At 43.7% G+C, this 18524-nt stretch overlaps 1 protein-coding gene across 3 annotated transcripts in view; it reads left to right on the forward strand.

Annotated features, from left to right (window-relative positions):
- Positions 1–18524, forward strand: part of KIF1A (kinesin family member 1A) — a 3950406-nt gene that overhangs the window by 264594 nt on the left and 3667288 nt on the right. For all 3 annotated transcript variants that reach the window (XM_069213666.1, XM_069213667.1, XM_069213668.1), the window contains exon 4: positions 3645–3721. In XM_069213666.1, coding sequence (XP_069069767.1) covers positions 3645–3721 — 77 coding nt within the window. The remainder of the gene's footprint in view (positions 1–3644; positions 3722–18524) is intronic.

Raw genomic sequence — 18524 nt, forward strand, 5'->3', positions numbered from 1 at the left:
TCAAAAGTAGCGGGCTTCCTCTGGGACTCAGATTTATCAGCATCAAGTGAGTATAATGGTTCAGCCACTCACCTGAAAAGCAGGTTGTCTGCATGGGTGATGAATGCCCTCCTGTCTTCGTGGGACACCTCTCAGCACTGCTGGAATGTCTCAGAAGTCAGGGCAGGTGACCCAAAAGGGAAGGGAGCTTGGCAGATAGAGAGATAAGAGAGATAGAGACACTGTCATTGCTGCCTGATCCAGTTGGGCACCCAAAGCTTTGGGAGGGCAGGAGGTAGTTGACAATAGCGCTGTTTGAGAGGATCAGCCTCTATGTTGGGGAAAAGAACACAGGTATAAGTGATGCACAGGTGCTACACAGTGACTTGCATAGACCACACAATAATCACCTTACACTCAACACTGTTAAATGTACTCTCTCTTCACGGAGTAGAATTCTTTCAGAACGAGATATTCCGGAAATGCACTGTAAATGCCTTCAGGGCTTTCAGACTCTCTTTATGTCTCAAGATAGTAGTTTTCTTAGAGTTATTTGTAACACACTGTACATTATTATACCATAAACATAACAACAAAAAACAAGAGGGGAAGACCTCCCTCAGCAGAACGGTGAGAGTGTTTTTAGCAGTCTAAATATGACAAGGCTAACCCAAATATGCCTGGTATTTTCAAACAATCAGAAATCCATAATTATTCCAACTTCAATAGTCTGGAAGTCTCTGCTTTTAAAGCCCACTTCACACAGTTCCAGGATGTTGGTCTCAGAAGCGTAACTAAGTACTTCAAAGCAAACAACAATACTGTGTTCAGAGTGTTAATTTAAAACACACACACAGAAGCTCTGTGCTCGAGTCACTCAATAAGGTCGCATAGTCACAGTTTAGATCTCTCAATAAGTCTCAGAAAACTCAGCCAGCAATCATACAAGTCTTGTGCACGAATGAGTCACTTATTTGTCCAGGGCAAAGATCCACTGGTAACCCGGGAGCCGGGCTGAGTAGGTTGCTTGGTAATTGTGCAACGCTGCAGGGATTTTTTCTGGAGCCGTCGCACCATGTCAGCTGTTCAGTGTAGCAGGAATCGGAGAGAAAGTCCAGCACCGCCCAGTGTGAGAGAAGTATTTTTTTTATAGCTGAGCATGGGCTAGAGGTGGGACAACAAAGAGAATAAGGCTGTTGCCCAGCAGCAAAAGGAAACAGCAGGCCTGAAACATGTGTAGGCATGAGCTGAACAAGCCTGAGCAAAACCAACACTACACACGGGGATAGTAATACAAGGCTACAAATAAGCCTTGGAAAAACTAACACTGTGTCATAGCAACAAATATGAAATAAGCATTGGCAACATCAACCCATAAGGAAGGGAAAAAAAGCAGGAAACAAGCAACCCCTTCCATGGCAGTTGGCAGAAACCACCCAGAGATGATTAATCCAAAACCCGTGGGTAAGGTGGTGTGAATTACACAGGAGCAAGACAGGGAAGGAAGCCCAACGGCGATATGTAGCATCTTCGAAGTGTGCTCACAGTAGATTAGACTGTCTCTAGCAAAATCTCGATTGATAATCTGGGGGTATGACCTCTCCTGACAAGGGGTCAAATGTCAGCTCTTACAAATTAAATCCTAACAGGGATTGGAATTTCTAACATATGTTAAGGAATGTCTGACAGATTATGTGCATCAAGGGGTAAGTTCCAGACATTTCCATATGAACATATACGGTCATGAGGTGTCAATTCGCACTAAACTATTTTGCTATATGTCTGCATTTGTTCCTATTTGATGTCGACCTGGTGATAAGTATAAACTTGACCCAGACGGATTCCTCATCTGGTGTTATATCTGTAATTAGCTGAATGACTTGCCACTTTCTAGATTCTTAGAAAGATAAGATCAGACAACATCTGTGACCGTGGCATACATGACAATGATTTTACAGGAAAAAAACATTATTTCAACAAGGGCTACAATATTATGGGGCCTCCAGTACATCAGCGGTGGGTGCAGCATTCCAGCAGTATGTATATTTTACTGCACTACTAAGCCATGCTTCTCAGTTATTTCTTCCAAAGCCACAAAATGCCAATTTTGTATTTTCTTATGTTTTACGCCCATTTCTGTACAGGTGCTTTGTTGTGTATATTAAAGCCGCAAAGAAGTTCTTTACCTAACTGTGACTGTATTAGCAAAATGCAGATTGTTTTGTCACTCATTGCGTCTGGCTATAAATAGCTATATATGTCAGGATGACCTAATGTCATAAATTCTTCAAAAAATTACAATAAAATTACAGAAGTGGGCTTTGTGCCATTACCCCTTAGACATTAGCTTTCATGTGCTTTTCATGATTTGCTATTACTTGGATTGGTTGTCTGTGGAGGTCATGGCATTTCATGGAAGGTGGCATTGTCCCACTTTTGTTCCTATTAGGTTTCGGTGATAGACCATCAAGTATTATTTTTGTTTCACTGTAGGTGCGGCCTGACCTGTAGCTTGTAATTGAGACAATGTGTGTTTTTTATGTAGTTTGAAAATAATATTTTACTTAGGCCCTGATTTAAAATGGCCTAGCGCCTCTTTGCGCCACATTAGCGTAATTTTTAACGCCAATGTGGCTCAACAAGGCCAAATTCGCCACGCCCTATTTACAAAGTGGCGCAATGCATGCATTGTACCACTTTGTAAATCCTTGCGCTACATTATGCCATTATGCCTGTCAAATTTTTAGTGCTAATCCTGCAAAGTACAACAGTTGCTTACATTTTGATGCTATTGTCCCTAACCTGCGCCATGCTGTGCTGTATGTTTAATACGTCGCAGACATGGTGGTATTAGGGGGTGATAAGGGGAGCAAAAAAGTGGTGCTGCATTATATGCAGCACCACTTTTCTTAAATGTGAGCGTAAATGTTTTGTAGCTTTTTTTAATTAGTGTTTGCTGCTTGACTACCTTACCTTTATATACAGGCACAACACTGAAGATTTTCTTTCTAAGACAGCAAGTAGCAACACACACAATGTCCTCCAACTACAGCCAAACACTTTCACTGACAAAAACGATTTACTGGCTTTGCTATTGCTTGTTTTTAAAAATTTATGTTGTGTATTCATCAACGCGTGTCTGTTACTTGACATTAATACCTTCTCTTTTACGTTTTTCTGTTAAACAAATATATGCATCGTGTAATAAGTATAAGTTGCCTGGTATCATTACGCTGTATAATGTGCTTAGTGCTGGAAGATAGAAAGTGCTTCATCATTTGGGAAATTAGCACACATAGCACTATAAATAACACGATTAATCTAGGGTGACACACAGACCGGTTGGTATATAGAAGGCCCTGATTGTGGCACGATTATGTGTACACACCCATGCAGACCGACAACAATGCTATATTAGGAGCCTTTCTTTTATAGGAAATGTTGGATACCTTGTCTTCCTATTATGTGATATTGAATTATCGGTAAATTGCCAATGTATAAGTCAACCAATTGATTACTAAAAACCACCCTAGAAATGGCCTCCGGAAAAGAGTAAATACCAGTAGCGGGCAGCTGCGATGCCAATGTTATGCTCAAAGTAACTCACAGTAAACATGGCAGATTAATCTATTCCGTGATTTGACAATATCGTTTTATTTTGGCAGCCATCATCAACCCAAAACAACCCAAGGATACTCCAAAAAGCTTCAGCTTCGACTATTCTTACTGGTCACATACATCGGTAAGTACAGCAGTGACTTAGGCATGCCTAATACATCTACCTACCCTTTCTCCAAATTTGACTTCTTTTTCTCCTTCCTTCCTCCTTATACATCACTCATAGCCTCAGGATACTATCTTTAATTTCCTTTTTCACTATCCATGATTCTTATTATATTATTCATAACCTTTCATATTAATAAGTGGATCCATTAAAAAGGAAAAGGATGAATACTAGAAAAATACAATAAATACAAACAAGCCTATATATGCAACTGTCTTCTGTCACTGGGGCGTCTAGGCACACAGAAGGTCATCATCATTCATGCACTCTGCAAAACATTCTTATATTAATGAATTAGTTTATCCACCCGTTGACTCATATCTTGCACTCATTCTTTTCCCATTCACAATAAAGCACACACACAAACACAATAGACATATGCAAGAGTGGCATCAGATAAAGAAGGTAGGTCGGTCCAAATGTTAAAATCTCAAAGGCAGATTAGGTTGCGAGATCTAAGTACAACAGGGCTAAGAAAGACAGAAAGGTTATTGATGATAATGAATTTTGGTAGATTTTAGTAGGGGTGGGTGGAACTTGCAGAGTTTCACTCTGTGGGATTCCGTGGAGTTACATGAAAACTCAGCAAGATTCTACGGAGTTCCGCAAACAGGTGTAAATCAACACATAGTGTTGCTCATACTTATTTTTTTAGCGCCGGGAGCTTGTTCTGCACTGAAAAATCAGTGCAATCAGGAGCACACAGTCAGTTGAAGGGCACTGCTGCTCAATTGGCTTTACTGCCACTCAAGTAGATTTTCTACTTCAGCCGCATCTTTCTCAATGCGACCACCCATGACCAGCCGCATTGGGAAAATCTCACAGGGTGCTCTACTAGCACCTAAAAACCACACTAGGGCATGGCAGTACTGGCTTGCCAACTTACACTGGGCAAGCTATGTGTGAGAAAAAATCTCCACTACTAGTCGGGCAAGGAATTTGGCCAGAACTAAAACCCTGCCAGCGGAGCAGAATTCATCCTCCTCCCCAAATTTTTAATGGGTGTCCCACCTTTAAGGCCAAATAATTAAATTTCAGGGAAGAGGTCAAGGAAGAGAGGGAAAGAATAAATGAATCCTTATGGATAGTGGCAAGACCTCCACTTCCTTGGTCTTGACTACACAGAGCATGCACTGTGCTGTGGGATGTATTCCTTACAATTCTGTGGGCTTACTACCTGCCAACAGCATACCATTAATTGTTCTCGTTGACACTCTCATTTGCAATATTTTTATAGTTTAGCTTCCTTTTTTTGTGTCCGCTCCTCCCTGGAGCATGGACCAAGTACATATTCTCTTCCTTATATTTGTTCCAACACACTGTCAGAGTCACCAGATTCTGCTTCTTTTTCATCGAATACATCCTCATAGGATGAATACTGTTTGGGCAATGTAACTTCTTTCTCCGTGGCAGTGGCTATGTTAGAGTTGTAAACTTTTGGTACTTGAGAATTTTGGAGGCATTGTTCTTTACATAGCGCTGATGAGAACACGACCTTTCGTTCTGCCCAATTAATCTCAGGATTGTGATGAGTTAACCATGGTAAGCCAAGGATAATTCCATACTGGGGAGCATGGATCACGTCAAGGATGAGTTTCTCTTTATGTTTACTTCTTTGGTTCTTACCCTCACAGATCACCGACAAGGGGACAGTCTGAAGAGTTACTGGACCTCCAGTCAAGAGTGTTCCATCTACTGCCTGTATTATTTCTGGAGTCTTCTTCTCAGTACATGGGATCCCCCATGCACAAACCAATTGGGCATTAACAAAGTTCCCGGTAGCCCCAGAATCTACTAGGGCCTTCTTGAAATAGGTCTTTTCCTTTACTTGAACTTTTATGCCCAGCTTGAGATGTCTATATTGTGAAGGGCCCACGGTGACACCCAAGAGCAACCCTTCTTTACATCTTGGGTGATTTGAGTTTTCCAGCTTGACTTGTGCATTGGCTGCAAGTTTCTTGACAGGACCTCATTTGCTCTTTGTTTTGATTGGACATTCTCTGGCAACATTTTTCGTCTTGGGTCAGAGGCCTCCTGATTGTTCCGATTTCCATAGGTTCTGGCGTTCTCTCTTTTTGAGTTCTTGAGTCTCTATAATCGGGAACAAGCCAAGAATATTTCGGAGTCTTTTTGCGTGTTCCTCTTATTTCCGCTAAACGATGATCCAATCTTAAAACAAGGTCTATCAGGTCTTGATGGTCTGTAAGCTGCGGGTCTATTTGAGCTAGAATATCATTTAGCTCCTCCTTGAGTCCCTTGTGGAACAAGGCTGCTTGCTTTTCTTCAGGCCAGGATGTCTCGGCTACCAGCCGGTTAAAGTTAGCTAAATATGATACTAGATCCTGATTACCTAGTTGCACGTCTAATAATTCACGATCTGCCGACAATGTCACAGTTCTACGATCAAATACCCTTTCAAACTCATGAACAACATTTTTCCAATTGTAAAGCAGGGGACTGTCTTTACGCACCAGAGGAATAGCCCAGGTAGCTGCATCCCCACTCAGGTATGATAACAAGAAAGCCACTCTGGATTCGGCATCAGGGAAAGTGTGTGGGCGGCAGGTAAAATGCAGTTCCACTTGAACCAGGAAAGATTGCGCTTTCAAGGGATCGTCTGAGAAACGTTCTGGAGGAACTAGGGGAATGGCTGGAGTAACACTGAGGGAAATGTTAGTAGGATTACCTCCAGAAGCCTGAGAAGAAGGACCAGACCAAGGCACACCTATGGGCTTTTTTTTCCTTCTTCTCTATATTTTCCTGTAACTGACTTAAGCTCTCAGCCAGGCTAGCTGCTAAATCTTTGGATGACATTACCTCTGTTTGGAGCTGTGTGATAGCCTTGACTAGCTTGTCCAATGTGGCCGTGCTGAGAACATATGCAAACCAGGAGGATAATAATTTGTGGGCTCACTATTCTGTCAGTCACCAGATCCTCGGGGTCTGCGCACGTTCTCAACACGTCCACGACAAGACAGCTCCAATACTCTGATTAGAATGTCACAGAGTCTAAGAGTCCAAGTGGGGAAAAGGGGAATAGGAAGGGAACAGCTGGGAAGGAGACCTGTAGGAAGCAAAAAGGTTAAAACACACAATATCAAGATTATATTATTTTAATCATTACTAGACTATGATTCTAAGCATTGTCATACTGGAAACATGGATAACTTAAGCACAGACTAAAATAACTAGGCCTCAAGATGTCTGGACACCTGTGGAGGAATCAAGAAAGATTAATACAACTTTCCAATGAACCTCTCAATTAAATGTTACACATGGATTAGAAACATCAGAAACTTCTAGAATTACGCTTTCAAATTCAAGCATAGACTTTTGCATGAGGACCAGGAAATAATCTGAATGATTTCTATAACACCATATGAATTGTACTAAAGGGAACTTATTATGCACATAAAATATAACACCTAGAATTCTAACACTTTAGTTTTTCTTAAAATGCAGGAATATGAATTGCGCACATTGCAGATTTCCACATGGTTTTGTAAATGCCATGAAATGATTGTGCACAATGAATTAACATGAGTTAAACACAAGAAATGAATCGCACGTCTTGCCGATTCGAAGGCCACCAAGTAAATGCCATGAAGCGGTAGAGCACAATGAACATCGTGATTTAATCACAAGAAATGAATCAAGCGTCTTGCCGATTCGAATACCCCCATGTGAGTGCCACGAAATGGTAGCGCACAATGAGTAACATGAATTTAGCACAAGAAATGAATTGCGCGTCCTGCCGATTCAAATGTCACCACGTAAATGCCATGAAATGGTAACACACAATGAATATCATGAATTAAGCACAAGAAATGAATCGTGTGTTTTGATGATTCGAATGCTACCTTGCTAATGCCATTAAATGGTAGCGCACACTGAATATTCGTGAACTAAACACAAGGAATGAATCGCACGTCTTGCCGATTCGAAGGCCGCCATGTGAATGCCATGAAATAGTAGCGTACAATGAATAACATGAATTAAGCACAAGAAATGAATTGCGCGTCTTGCTGATTCAAATGCCACCATGAGAATGCCATGAAATGGTAGCGTACAATGAATAACATGAATTAAGCACAAGAAATTCATCGCGCGTCTTGCCGATTCGAATGCCACCATGAGAATGCCATGAAATGGTAGCGTACAATGAATATCAAGATTTGCACACGAGTAAAGAATCGCGCGTCTTGCCGATTCGAATGTCAGCATGTAAATGCCATAAAACATCAAGCACACATTCACACGCACAAGAGCAAAATTGCTTTGTCATGCAAATTAGGTCCAAGAACTCAAAAGCCTTCGAGAACAGGATCGTGGGCCAAGCCCGACCTCCATCTTACCGCCCTGATCAAGAATCGCCAAAGATGAAAGGGCAAGGCCTGGAAGATCAAAGTAGGCCTCCGGAACAGGAGCTCAGGAAGTTGCTGCTGCTCTGCACCGGGGCCTCTGAATAGTGAGCGCGTGGAGCTGGGCTGGCTCCCTTATATAGAGTCTTGGCCCAGCCCACAAACCACACCCAGGCATGCTGCAGGGAAAGCTTATAGAAGGCCCTGGAAAGGGACCACACCCTGACACACTCTGAAAGCCTGCAGCAGTACATTGCAAATGAACAGTATTTATAAGCACCTTGAACATAAGTCTTCAGGATTACACTCTGCAATGCAAAAGGTTAAACAACAGCATATCAACACAATGCATAAATTATGTTATCTTGAAAGTGCTGGGTTTTTGAATTCTAGTCGCCCGTGGAGCGCGCACTGCCCTGATGTTGACACACACTATCTTTTAAAATGTATTAAACATTTCAGTAGTCCGCCTGGATTGCAATGTGATGTCCTACTTTTAACACAGGTATACAACTTCTTGTTTATGTTGCTTTAACACTATCTGCTGTCTCTGATGCTTTAGTTACTTACAGCTGTACTACTCTGCACCATACTGCTGTATGCCATTCCACTCTATGCCATTCTATTCCATTCTGCTCTAAGCCACTCTACTTTACTCTATGCCAATTTACACCAATTCACCGTATGTCACTCCACTCTATGCCACTGTACTCCACTTTACGCCACTCCACTCTACTTTATCATACTCCACTGTATGCTACGTCAATCTACTTTCTACCACTCTACACCGCTCCAATCTACTCCACACCACTCTACTTTACCCCATCCTACGTCACTCTCCTCCATGCCACTCTACTCCACTCTACACTATGCTACTCTACTCAACACTACTTCACAGCAGTTTATGCTGCTCCACTCAGTCATTCCCCTCTACCCCGCTTCACTCTAAACCTTGCCACTTTATTCCATGCCTGTCTACCCCATCACACACTCCATGCCATGCTACTCCACCTCACTCTATGCCATTCTGTTCTCTGCCACTCTATGCTGTTCCACTCAATGCGATTCTACTTTATGCCATGCCTCTCTACCCCATGCCAAACAATGCCACTCTACACCGATCCACTCTATGCCACTACTCTATGGCACTCTACTCTGCACCACTCCACTTTATTCCACTCTCCACCACTCTATGCTGCTGCAGTCTACTATGTCACTCTGCTCTATGCCACTCTACTATACACCACTCAATTCTACTCTAATGCCACTCCATTCTGTCACTCCACTCTGCCATTCCACTCTTTACTACTCCATTCTACTCTCCACCACTGTACTTTACGCCACTCCACTCTGCCATTACACTCTACTACATGCCTTCCATTCTACACCACTCTACCCCACTTCATCACTCAACTCCACCCCACTCTATGCCACTATACTCCACTCCATCCCTCTACTGTACACTACTCCATGTCACTCTGCCATGCCACTCTACTCCGCTCCACCACTCTCTATACACTCTGCTCTGTGCCAGTCTACTCCATGCCACTATACCCCTCTCTACTCTGTCACTCTGCTCGATGCTGCTGTACTCTATGCCACTCTACTCCATGCCACTCTACATTACTCTACTCTGTGCCACTGTATGCCACTTGAGTCTACACCACTCCTCTCTATGCCATTCCACTCTACCTCTCTCTACTCTACACCAGACCATTCTAGACCACACAATGTCACTGCACCATTCCCCCATGCCATTCTGCTCAACACCACATCACTCTACATCACTCCAGTCCATGCCACTGTAATCTACCCCACTCCACTATGTACCACTCCCTCGACCCAACTGTACTCTACACCACTGTACTCTGCTCTATTCGACTCTACTCTATTCCACTCTACTCTTTGCCACCCTACTTTACACCACTCCACTCTATGCCACTCCACACAATGCAACTCGACACCCCTCTACTCTACACCCCTCTACATCCCTCTACTCTTCATCACTCTACACTATGCCACTCTACTCCTCACAACTCAATGCCACTGTATTTTACGCCACTCTACATCACTCTCCTTTATGTAACTCTACGTTGTTCCATTCTGTGCCACTCTCATCCACACAGTGCCACTCACACCATTCCACGCTACTCCACTCTACACCACTTAACTGTATGCCACTCAATGCCATTGCACTCCAGGACACTCTACTCCACTCTATGCCATTCTACTCCACACAATGCTACCCTATACCATTCCACTCCAAGCCGCTTTACTTTACTTCACGCCACTCTACTCCACTATATGAAACACGCCATTCCACTCCACTACTCTATAGCCCTCTACTTTACACCACTCCACTTTATGCCACTCCACTCGTCTCATCGCTATGCCACTCTACTCTATACCACTAACATTTAAGAATGCTGAACAGCAGCCACTCTACTGTACAACATGGATAAAAGACACTGGCAAAGCCAACAGCTCTCACACATGTGAAATCTATTGGCTTTGTCAATGCTTGTTTTCCCCCATGAGGCTGAGGCTGATAGACCGCGATGATGCCAAATGGAGAAGCTAAGCATAAATTTGTGCTGGAAATCTGTTTGCTGAATGATCTAGCTTTGATCAGACACAATTTTAGAATTGGCATTTCAATAATGACTAGTGCTGCAGAGGTAGAGGTGGATGAGCCACTGAAAGCTCAAGCCAGGTTTGAGCCCAGAAGCTTGAGGGCCCATTGGGACCTCAAGCCCATAAGTAGCCAGGCTTTGATGTGGCTTCTGCCTGCCTCTCTCCCTCTAACCAGGCTGTGGCATTACTGTCTGAGATGCAAACTGTGGAACTGGAGAACCTGGTTTGAGTCTCTGCATCAGCTTAACATTTTGTGATGTTTGGAAAATCACTTAATCTCCCCATCCCTATAAACATGTGACCTTGCGTAATGTAACTGGTGTTCCTTTAAAACGCTCAGCATTTGAGTTGAGTTTGTGCTATATTTAAAAACTACAAAAAATGCATTCAAAGGAAAAACAAAGCTTTAACACAATAAAAACCAGCTATATATCCAGTTACTGGCTGATTTGTACAAAGTGAAACCATTAAACCTGGATAAATCGTGGCATCCTCTCGCAAATTGTGCAATCTTAGGCAAATATTTCATTTCACAAACTATTTTTTTCTTCATTATCACGTATAAAACCACTTTCAAATATGTGAGTTCTGACTACCAGTAGTATAAAACCATCACTTTTGATAAGTACTTCTCAGTACAGTGTTATATATCGTGCCTTATTAATGCCAAAGCTTCCACATGCTTTGACATTTTCAGGGCTCAGCTTGTTCATGGCCTCGAAGATCTGAGCCAGACTCTTGGCTTGGCTCTCCCTAGTAATTTGCTGTCTCGCCTACCTTTATGCAGAGACCGGGCCATCTTTTGTCAAGGGCGAGCTGGGCCCAGGCCCAGGGCACCAGTGTTCAGAGGGGGTAAGGAGCTGTCTGTATTAAGGTCATACAGACAGCAGAGTCCCTGTCACCTGGCTCCAGTGCTGCAGGCAAGGTTTTTAATACTGCACCAGCCTGCTTTCTTGCACTTCCATCTCCTCTCACCCTCTGCTGCCACACACTATTAACCATCCTCCTACAAACAACTTGGCACCAGTGCAAGATGATATTATGTGTATAATTCAGGTAAGTGAGTGTGGGATGGTGCAGAGAAATGTGAGAGGTCAGTCACTACTCTAATGAGGTCAGTCAAAGGCTAACTGCTGAACTCAAAAGGATCTCACTGCTGACTCATTTTATTTATCAGCAGCAAGGGTGCCTACATTTCTTTCTGTCAGGGCGCTACCCTGAAAAAGGCTGACTCTGTGCAGGTGGGACTGCTCAAATCGGGCTAGTGTTTGCCGGGTAGTGAGCTCTTTCCAGAGAATGGAGGTGTTTTGATTATTTTTCACTGATGAAGCTTGTGCTACATGTATTTCAGATGAGTGGAAGGTCATCCCACCTGTAGTCGTAATGGCTTTCTTTTTATTGAAAGAGTGCACCATGCTTACATATATGGTGTTTGAGTCCTGGAAAATGCCTTTTAAGTTGTTTAGAAGAGGCAGTTTCTGGGTGTGGGGCGGTATTTGCTGGTTTGTCCATGAATTGTTGTCAGCAAGAGTTTCCCAAAGAACAAATAGTGTCATGGATTCATTTTACACTCTGCTTGGGCACACTTATTTTAGCTTAACTTAGGCCTACGGCCTGTGCCCTTTTACATACATATGTTCTCTGATTTCATTTTTTCTGTTTTATTCATTGTTAGTTAACCTGCTTTCAGCGGAGATGTTTAATTTCTAATCAGCTGTAACTAGCTGACTCTGTGAAAACATTATTATTCCTTGCTCAACATTTCACCATGTACCCTTGACCAAGATTGTCGTGTCTGAGTACATGATAATCCAGCTAGCAGTTGTCACCGCAAGAGTTTGTAATCAGCCTGACACTTAGACATTTGCCCAGGTCAGGCCTTTTTTCACAGAACAAAAATAGGTTTTCTTATAAAAACAGTGTGTAGGCCAAGGGATAACAGGGAGGTCATTCCAGCCAGGATACCGTCTATGCTGCATGCTGTTTCATTACTGACCTCAGCCCTGTATCCACTGACAACCCCGGAGATGGTGTGCAGACCCCTGTTCTTCAGGTAATGAGGATGGGTGCTCCTCTCGTGGACTAAGTACAAACAGATTGGGCCATCACTGCGATGCTCTGACTTAGAAGTTAGGGGCTTGGTATAATTCATCTATTATTTTATTCCAATATGTTAGGACTATTAATTTTCTTCTCGCTGGTCACCATGACTCTAATTGCAGCACATATATTTTATAATAGATTGCAGTCTTTTCAATAAATATATTAAAAACCATTGTGCATCTCTTTGTTGCCTGGGTGTGTGTGTATGAGACCTTTGCTAATGACAGAAAGCGGTAGGACTTATTGACCACAGCTTCCCCATAGAAGTCACAGAGTGTCATGTTCAGGCTGTCACAAATCACCTTCTCTGTCAGGTTTAGGTGAGGTGCCGCTAGCTAGCGAAAAGGGTTGTGCCGACCGCTACCAAGATGCTGTGGGACTGACTCAGTCACCCACAAACGGTTGTGCTGCTGCCCCTAATCTAGCAGTCCTGTTTGAACAATGGGAGTCCTTCAACAATATTGTGTATTTTCCTCTGCTCAAAGGTGCATAATGCATCCTGCTACAGGATGGTGGCATAAACAACCAAGGAGGTGGAGAGCAGTTGCCCTAGCATCAATTCTCAAAGCATAACAAGCATTGGCAAAGCCAACAGGTCTTGGCAATTTGAGAGCTATTGGTGTTGTTGATGTCCTTTCTCCATGTCTTATGGAGTGGAATGGATGTATGTGGTGTGGATTGGACTTATATGGTTTGGATTGAACTTGTTTCTTGTGAAATTGTGTGGTGTACAATTGCGTGGTGTTGAGTGGAGTTATCTGTAGTGGAATTATGTGGCATGGTGTACAGTGGAATTATGTGGTTAATAATTATGTGGTATAGGGTGTAATAGAAAATTTGTGGAGAGGGATTGTGTGTTATGGATTGTAAATATGTGGAGTAGTAGTGCGTGTCATGGAGTGGCATGTAGTGGCGGAAAATTATGTGGTGTGGTGTTATATTTTGTGGCATGGTGTGGAATTCTGTGTTGTGCATTCAATATATGGGGTGTCTAGTGGAATTGTGTTGTGGAGTGGATATATGGGGATTGGTGTAGAATTATGGAATAGTGTGGAGTTGAGTTGCATGGCATGGGACTGTGTGGCATTGAGTGAAATTATGTTGTGTAATTATGTGGCATTGTGTGGAGTTGATTGTTATGAGGGATAGAGTGAATGTATGTGGAGTGTATTACTGTAGGTAGAGTGTAATTAGGTTGAGTTGAATGATATGATTTTGAGTGGTATATGGTGCGTAAAAATATGGTTTGCAGTGTGGAATTGTGTAGCGTTGAATTCTGTGGTGTGGAATTGTGGGGCAGTTTTTGGAACTATGGTGTGGAGTGGAATTATATGGTTGTGTGAGTAAAATTATGTGGAGGTTAAATATGTGGCATGGTGTGGTATTGTGTAGTGTGAAATTATGTGGCATGTTGTGATGCTGAACTTTGTGAAGTGTAATTATGTGTTTTGGAGTTCAATAAATGTATGTGGAGTGTAGATATGTGGTGTGAAGTGTAATTATGTAGGTTGGAGTTGAATTATGTGTAGTGGAATTATCTGAAGTTGAGTTGTGTTGTGTGGAGTGTAATTATATGTGTTGGAGGGGAGTGGAATTATGTGCAGTGGAATGGATTTATGTGAAGTGAAATTTTGAAGCATAGAGCAGATTGAAAATTATGTGGAGTTGACCTAAATGGAGTGTGATTACCTGCCATAAAGTGGAATGATGTGGAATAGAGGTGTATGTGATTAAATTGTGTGGCTTGGAATTAAGAGATTTAAATGTGTTGTGTGTAGTGGAACTATGTGGCATGGATTTATGTGCTATGAAAGCTCTTTCCAACTGCAACCTGTTCTAGAGACAAGGGCCCACAGGCTTCCTACAAACAGAGGATATGTGTGTATAACTGGCACCCTTCCTCTGGAACTCTATACTGCTAACATTTTCCTCTAACTAATTCATCATTTTGTATGTGTACCAGGGAGAAGGTTTTCTTAACTGTTAAATATAAAATATTCTTCAGTTGAGAGGAGTGAGTTTGAACATAGGCATTCTTGTGATGGCATCACATGTAGAGGGCTTAACCTGAAGACAATTAAGCAACAAATGCATTCAGTCCGGGGAAAGAAAGCATGCAATTCAAGATCAGATGTGGTTCAGTTGCACTTCAGAGTGACTCAAACTTGGATCACGTGTTTAATCCCCTTAGGTTTTCTTAAGTTGCTAGGAGACATTTGTTTTTTGCTAATTAATTATTTTCAGCTCTTTATGATAGCTCAGAACCCCATAAAGTGTGATGAATAATGGCGTACAGATCGTGAACAGAGCTCAAGTTGCAAAACAGGAGGAGACCAATCTCTGTTGGGGACAGTTTTAGAAAGAATTCTAAGCTTGATAGGAGTGATTTCTTCTTTTAATGCAGATTGTGCAGGCTTGCTAGGTGAAATTGGCAACCAGGTTGGCATACACACCATGGCCTATTTTGTGGCCTAAATATTAGGCACAGATTTAAGAGAACTTAGGACTTCCTTGTGCCCCACTAGTGTCCGTTTTTTAAGTTAATGCGGCCCAACGATGTCAAATTCGCTGAGCCATATTTACAAAGTTGTCCAATGCATATATTGCACCATTTTGTAACCGTTTGCTCCACATTATGCTTGTGCCAGGCATAATGTCTTCAAGGGGGGGGAACTCCCCTGTTACGGGAACCGCAAAACTGGCACAATGGAATCTAAGAGATTCCACTGCACCATATTTAGTAGCTATTTTTAATGCCTGTACAGAGCAGGTATTTAAAGCTGGCATACCATTGTTTTCTATGGGCCCCTGTGTACTCTGCAGGATTAGCGTCTACATTTTGGTGCTAGTCCTGCACAGTACGTCAATAGCGTCAAATTGTGACACTATTGCCCCTACCGTGCGATATGGTGTGCCGTATATTAAATATGACACACATATGATGAAGGTAGGGGGCGCTAAGGGTCGCAAGAATGTGGCGCTGCATTGCATGCAGCGCCACTTTTCTTAAATTCGGGCCTTAATGTGTTAAGTAACAGCGACTTGTTGCAAATTCACACAAAACCTCCCTTTAAAACATTAAAAACAGTTGAGCTCCTAATCAGTCATGCAAGTCAGGGGCTGCCTGACTCACGGCGCATTCAGGCTTCAGCACAGATGTCAAATGGCTCTGATGGTCACAATTAGTGACAACCACCGGTGTACAATGGATGGTCAAATAATGTAACATTTGTTCACTTGCGCAGATATGGAAAGGGCAGCACAGCCTGTTTATTTAAGTAACAGTGGACCACGTTGGAAGGCCTCACCACTCAAGACTGCCGGCAGAGAGCATGAAGCTATACATTCATATAGCCGTCATAAATTAACAGATATGGAGAACAATACGGCTGATAACGTTCATCTGCAAAAAATACTAGTAATAACCTGCCTTTGCATGAGCTAGGAACTGTGGTTTGGTAGCTTATGTAACAGCAATGATGGACGGAGCCTGCAAGCAGCAGTGAGGGGGGGGGGGGGGGGTGAGGGACAGCTCAAGCAGCGAAGCTGTCTCACTTTGAGGTCAGAAAAAGTAAAGTAAACAGGCACTGAATTTCTCTGGTTTTGTGTGAGTAAATTCAGAACCTAAGCTCTAACGTCCCTGTAACCTTTGGTTTTATAAGTACATTTCTAAGATTTTTTTTAACTTACAGTAATTTTCATTATTATATGTTAAGCCAACCACTGCCACGCATGGCCTGGGGTTTGGCAGCAGGACCTTTCTTGCAGCCAGGCCCTTTGGCCAACCTTCCATAGCCACCCAACCCCATGCCTCGGACGGCATTTCGCCATGTTGAGGCGGGAGTTGGCTGCAGCACCTGTCTCTCTGGGTGTGAGAAAAGGTGTGAGAGGGTGTCTCTGGGTGTGATAATGGCTGCGAGAGTGTCTGACTGGGTGTGAAAGGGTCTATGTGGATGTGAGAGTGGGTGTAAGAAGGAACACTTTCTAGCTGATTTTGGCCAGGGGTCCCCATCCCCCAAGGCCCAGCCTAAACATTGAATTATGGGGAGAGGAGGGGGGCTGCCCCCTCCCCAGGATATATTTTGGCCCTGTGGATCCCATCTCCTGGAGCCCAGCCATATGTCCTGGGTGCCCTCCAGGGTACCAATTGTGCAACAGAACAGCCTGCCCCCTGCCTCCTGCACGAGTCGGCATTGCTCTCACAGAGAGGGAGCTGCTAAAGATGCTGCTTCCTCTCTGTGAGAGCAATTGTTTCCTCTGTTTCTATGTCTGCATGTCTGCAGGCAGGGAAAAGGAGGAATCCTCCGCTCGCAGCAAGCAGCGTAATTGCTCTTACTTGGCAGGAGCTGTCAAAGCTCCCACCAAGTCAGAGCAAACAGCTATGTCCTGGGGGAAGGCACACTGGGACATAGCAGGACCTGGCCCTGCAGGGAGGCAGTCCCCGGGGCTTTTATTGGCCTCTCCATTGGAGCCATGTGGCCCTCCTCCAAAATTAGAATTGGCCCCATAGAGGTGGTGGTTCTAGGGGCTGGGTGTCAACAACGGATCCCCTTCATTCTTTAAATTTAGCCCTGGGGGTTGGCGGTCCCTGTGGCTGCCAAGGGGCTGTGTGGGCCCCCAGCATATACCTGAAAGTTGGCCCTGTGGAGGTGGTGGTCCCCAGGGCTGCGGTAGGACTGTGCTGCCCCGCATATAATTGAAAGTTGGCCATGGGGAGGTGGCAGTCCATAGGGCTGTGCGGTCTGCACCGCCCACATATAATTTAATGTTAGCCCCGGGGAGGTGTTTGTCTCTGGGATTGCAGGGTGCTGTGTTGCCCCTGCATGGAATTAAATGTTTTGCCCCGGGTAAGGGGTGGTCCCCATGTCTGCAGGGGAGGGCAGCATTCACCGCTGCATGAAATTCAATGTTTGCCCAGAGGATGTGGCAGTCTCTGGAGCTGCGAGGAGCCACATGCCCCCCCATCTAATCACAACGTCCCCAGGGAGGTGGCAGGCACGGGGGGGTCAGAAGGACCCCCCTATTTCAATTAAAGCATTAATCCCATGGGAGGCAGCAGTCCCTGGAGCACAGGTGGGCCCTGTGGGCCCGCCTGTATAATATTAAGCCCCGGGTAGGTGGTGGTCCCCGTGGCATGAAAATACCCTATGAGGGGGTCCCCATGCTCCTGGGATCCGGAGGCTTCATTAAAACAAGCTATTCAGCTTGCGCTTGTTTTTGTTTTTTTATTTTTTTCCTTGGATTCGCGACCCTGTTGTGATTGAATGCCAATTTTTTTATTTTTTTTTAAAGACTTTTTTGACTTGGGGGAGGGTCTCTCTGGGACCCCAGCACCAGAGCTAAGGGGTCACGGTAACCCTACCCTAGCCCATTTTCCTATATGTTACCTTTTTTCTAGGATTCTGCTGAAGCAGAGCCCCAAAACAGCTGGCAACACTTCTTTGTTGGCAGTCAATCAGGGTTCAAGGAGCCTTTGCATCCCTATATTTACAAATGTGTTTTTTCTTTATTATTTAAAAAACTACTGAACAAAAAGGTAGCTTTCTGGACCAAGAGCTAGCTTTTTTGCTAACTTGATGTAAATTCGTCCAGTGGTTTGGCCGCTATTCCTCTTCAAAATCCCTATGGAAATTAACAAGGAGAAAACCCGTTTTGGGACACCT

Source organism: Pleurodeles waltl, chromosome 11, assembly GCF_031143425.1.
Source record: "Pleurodeles waltl isolate 20211129_DDA chromosome 11, aPleWal1.hap1.20221129, whole genome shotgun sequence".
NCBI classification, from domain to species: domain Eukaryota; kingdom Metazoa; phylum Chordata; class Amphibia; order Caudata; family Salamandridae; genus Pleurodeles; species Pleurodeles waltl.